This window comes from Notothenia coriiceps, unplaced genomic scaffold (assembly GCF_000735185.1).
Source record: "Notothenia coriiceps isolate Sejong01 unplaced genomic scaffold, NC01 NC01_scaffold00022666, whole genome shotgun sequence".
Lineage (NCBI taxonomy): Eukaryota > Metazoa > Chordata > Actinopteri > Perciformes > Nototheniidae > Notothenia > Notothenia coriiceps.
In genome coordinates this window covers 1-3,841 of record NW_011355367.1, presented here as the reverse complement: position 1 = coordinate 3,841, position 3,841 = coordinate 1, and the positions used below count along the sequence as shown (strand labels likewise).

Sequence of the window (3,841 nt, the reverse complement as noted above, 5' to 3'; positions counted from 1 at the left end):
GTCAAGGTTTTTGGACTCATTATTGCACCACGTTTGTTTATTGCCTGTAAAGTGTTGGCGTTTAACCTCGCAGCGCTGGGCTCCGGAGACGACAGCTGGTCGATGACCATGATGATGATTTATTTTACATGTCATTTTACCTGAAATAAGCACGTTTGTCAGTGTTAATATTATAATATTTACACTGTGGCGGAGCATTAAGGGACATAATTCACCGTTGTATTGTTGTGGGTGGGCAACGCGACATAGTGTTGCCCCACGGACCAGTTAGTGGGTGGCATCTTGGTGTTCCGGTTTCCTGTTGTTAGCATTCCAGCTTCACAGTAGCATGCAGCTAGTACGTTCTAAATAGAAAATAAAGAGTTCCATATTGAACACACCGCCTCCGACTCCCATTCATCGGCTCTACGACACAGAACATTTAAAAACACCAACAGCAGTCTAGTTGCACACATTACATTTAATTTAATGTTAAAATCACAGATTATATTGAGTTTATTAAGACACAAAAGTTCTTAGAAAAATATCACCTCAATATCAGGATACATGTATTTATTATCTTTGCAAGAATGGAAGTAGTCATCACACACAGAGCTGCGTGGGACAAAATAGTTCCTTTAGTAGAGTCCTTGATATTCCTATATACAAGAGAGGGAGTTACAGTAAACAAGATGGAGGAATACCGGTTCAGAGCAGTATTCTGACATTAGTTCAGATTAGCTAGGCCTGCGTAAGCAATACACATGACAGTCATATGTCTATCTCTCTAGGCAGGGCTGTGTCATCGTGCCAATCTTAGGAACATAGCTATCATGACTTCAACACAGTGTCTCATGAGCATGTAGTCAGACATCCGGCTACGTACACAGCTACGTAGGGCCTCTGTTATCATGTGCTACTCTGATACAGAAGGAACATTCAGTATTTCCAAACAAAAGTGATGAATATGTCCTTTCACCAATCAGAGAACTGAGACTTTAACAATCAACCAATTGCAGCGCTGGGCTCCGGAGACGACGGCTGGTCGATGACGGTGCAGCCGGAGGTCCGGGCCCTGGAGGGTTACCCCGTGGTGCTGCCCTGCACCTTCAGCCACCCGCAGCACTCCCAGCATACATCTCTGCAGCTGCTGTGGCGTCTGGGCCACGGGCAGGGCGCCTCCGTCCTGTTCCGCTGCACCAGCCGGACAGGGGCCCCCAGCTGCGAGCCGGGCCCCCAGCAGGACCAGCGGTACCGGCTGGAGGGGAACCCGCGGGAGCACGACCTGTCGCTGAGGATCAACAGCGCCGCCCTGCAGGACAGCGGGCGCTACTACTGCCGGGTGGAGGTGCAGGGCCGGGACCACGTCAGCTTCGAGGACAAGATAGGGACCCGGCTCAGAGTGGAGGGTACGTTTACAGAGCACATAATAAAGAACACAGGGATTTTAGTCTCTGCAGACCATTTACATGCACTAACACCTATAGAACACTGCAGGAGAGGGAAGACCCCCACAATGCAGAATAGGGCCTCTTTAAAGGTTGTCTTTCAGCTCTACAGTAAGACATGTCTTGGCATGTTGGGTATTAAAACCTTGCCCCTGTTAGGATCTGTTTTTTAAATTTAATTTTTTTTTTTTTAATTATCAAGGACTGTCGGCTTCCTGTTTTTCTTTGAAGGATGTTCACTCCCTGTCTGTCATGTCTGTATTTGCTTCCTCTCTGTGTGTTCCCTCCTGTGTGATTGTCTGATTGTGTTCCCCTGCGGCCCCCCCCTGTGTTTCACCTGCCCTCTCCAGCTGTGTCTTGTCTTGTGTGTTTAGTCTTGCTTGCCCTTGTGTCCCTTGTCAGTTCGTCGTCGTTTTATGGTGGTTTGGTTCCTGTTCCCGGTGTTCTGGATTTCCCTGTTCCGCCCTCCTGTGGTCCCGGTTTGTTTGTTTGCAACTTTCTCTTTTGTTCCCCCTTGCCTGCTCCTGTCGTTTCAACCCACTCTCACAACACAACGTGTAATAGCTACGTTTGTCCACAGGGCAAAACGTAGTATCTTCACAAATAACCCTCTCAAGACGTGACATGGATACAATATTTTGTAAAAACATGGAGCTCAAATAATCTTCGTAATATCTATCAAAGTTTGGATCCTACACATCCACTGGACGTGGATTCTACAAGTACAATATACACTGCTCGCTAGAAATGCAATCAAAAAGCATTTTAACGGACAAAGTATTCTACAATTTAGGATTTTCCACTAAATATAATTTGGGTGTCTGCCAATGTTCTTTTTTCTCACTGGGAAAGTTTGTGATCACGTGACATGGACACTGGACACTGGTCATTAGAAACGAATAGGACAACAATACTGTATCCATGTCACGTCTTGAGATGGTTATTTGTGAACATACTACGTTCTGCCGTGTGGACCAACATAGCTGTTACACGTTGTTTTGTGAGACTGGGTTGGTCGCTTTTGTATTGAAACAGCTTTGTATTTTAGTAATTAGACACTCGCTTTAATTGACATCCCCTTACCTGCCTCCTTGTGCTTTTGGGTCCGCAATCTTGCCAAACCTTGACAGCCCCCTCTCCCTCTCTCCTGCAGCTCCTCCTAAGATCCTCTCTCTGTGGGCGGAGGGCAGCGAGCAGTCTGGGTTCACCGCCCTGTGTCGGGTGCAGGGTTCCCCGCCGCCGGACGTCCAGTGGCTGGGTACCGAGGGGTCCATGCTGGAGGGGGCCATGCTGGAGGGGGCCATGCTGGAGGGGTCCCACCCCCTGGCTCAAGGCTCCAGGGAGTGTTTCCAAACGGTGAGCCAGCTGAGGGACGTGTCCCCGGGGCAGCAGTACACCTGCAGCGCCTCAAATCCACTGGGCAAGGACCAGGCCGTCCTGTACGTGCTGCCCCCCCGACCCCATGTGGGCGGGGCCTCTACTCCCCTGCTGCTCCTGCTGTCCCTGCCTCTGGGGGCCAAGGTGCTCCTCCTCCTCCTGCTGGGGGGGGTGTGGGCGGTGCATGGCGTCCGCTGCTGGAGGAAGTAACCTGCTCTGGTTTTAAATTGAAAATGTTTAACCCCTCCTTGTGCTCGTTTATCCTCCCTTTACTGTGGTTCTCTGTTTTAACTGCTTGCACATTAACACAATGCATTTTAAGAAAATATTCACAAAGCATACAGAACACAATAAACACATCTAGGTACATAGATTAACTATGGAAAAGTTGACAAATCCGAAATAAAATAATAATAATATTACAAATAAAAGAATGGATACATTATTAATACTCAGGTATACATTAATTAACTTCATTATATTGTTCTATACTTGACCACATTTTATTTAACTCCCTTTTAAGTTGTAAACAATTACTCATAATACTGGTAAACATGAATAACTGCAGTGAATATACAAGGAATAGACACTGAAAATGTATTCAAAAATTTACATTTGATCGATTTCGATATAGGGTTACTGTATAAAACACCCCCATTACTTGGACTATTCCTTGCACCCCCTAGCATAAGCCCGAATGGTGTCAACCACAGTGCAGCGCTAACGTGCACTTATTGTCATAACAAGATCGCCAGGACACCAGTAGCGATGGACAATCGGGAGTGTTGTTCAATTTGTGTGTTGTGGACATGTGTGCGTGCATGAAAATGTAAGTGCATATATTCTTGCCTAGTTTTGTTATTGGTGGTTTGATGTTCATAATACAGAGCTTACTCTGAAATAGAAGGCAGTTAGCAATAGCCGCTAACTTTGCCATGCTGACTATGGGACAGCACGAGGTGCGGCCGCACCAGGCACGCTCCCTCACATTGCATAATGAACAATTAGACCCTCCAGAAAAACGCGGGCAAAAATCC

General features: G+C 46.9%; 1 protein-coding gene across 2 annotated transcripts; it reads left to right on the top strand.

The window, feature by feature from the left end:
* The first annotated feature begins 828 nt into the window (after window positions 1–828).
* LOC104954047 (sialic acid-binding Ig-like lectin 15) lies at window positions 829–3,625 on the top strand. Of its 2 annotated transcripts, XM_010781100.1 has the most exons (3): window positions 829–1,388; window positions 1,778–1,906; window positions 2,581–3,625. In XM_010781100.1, the coding sequence occupies exons 1-3, from the start codon at window positions 1,028–1,030 to the stop codon at window positions 3,012–3,014; spliced, it is 924 nt and encodes a 307-aa protein (XP_010779402.1). In that variant the 5' UTR covers window positions 829–1,027; the 3' UTR covers window positions 3,015–3,625. The 2 variants fall into 2 exon arrangements, with proteins under 2 accessions (XP_010779402.1, XP_010779403.1); XM_010781101.1 differs by lacking the exon at window positions 1,778–1,906.
* The last annotated feature ends 216 nt before the right edge of the window (window positions 3,626–3,841 follow it).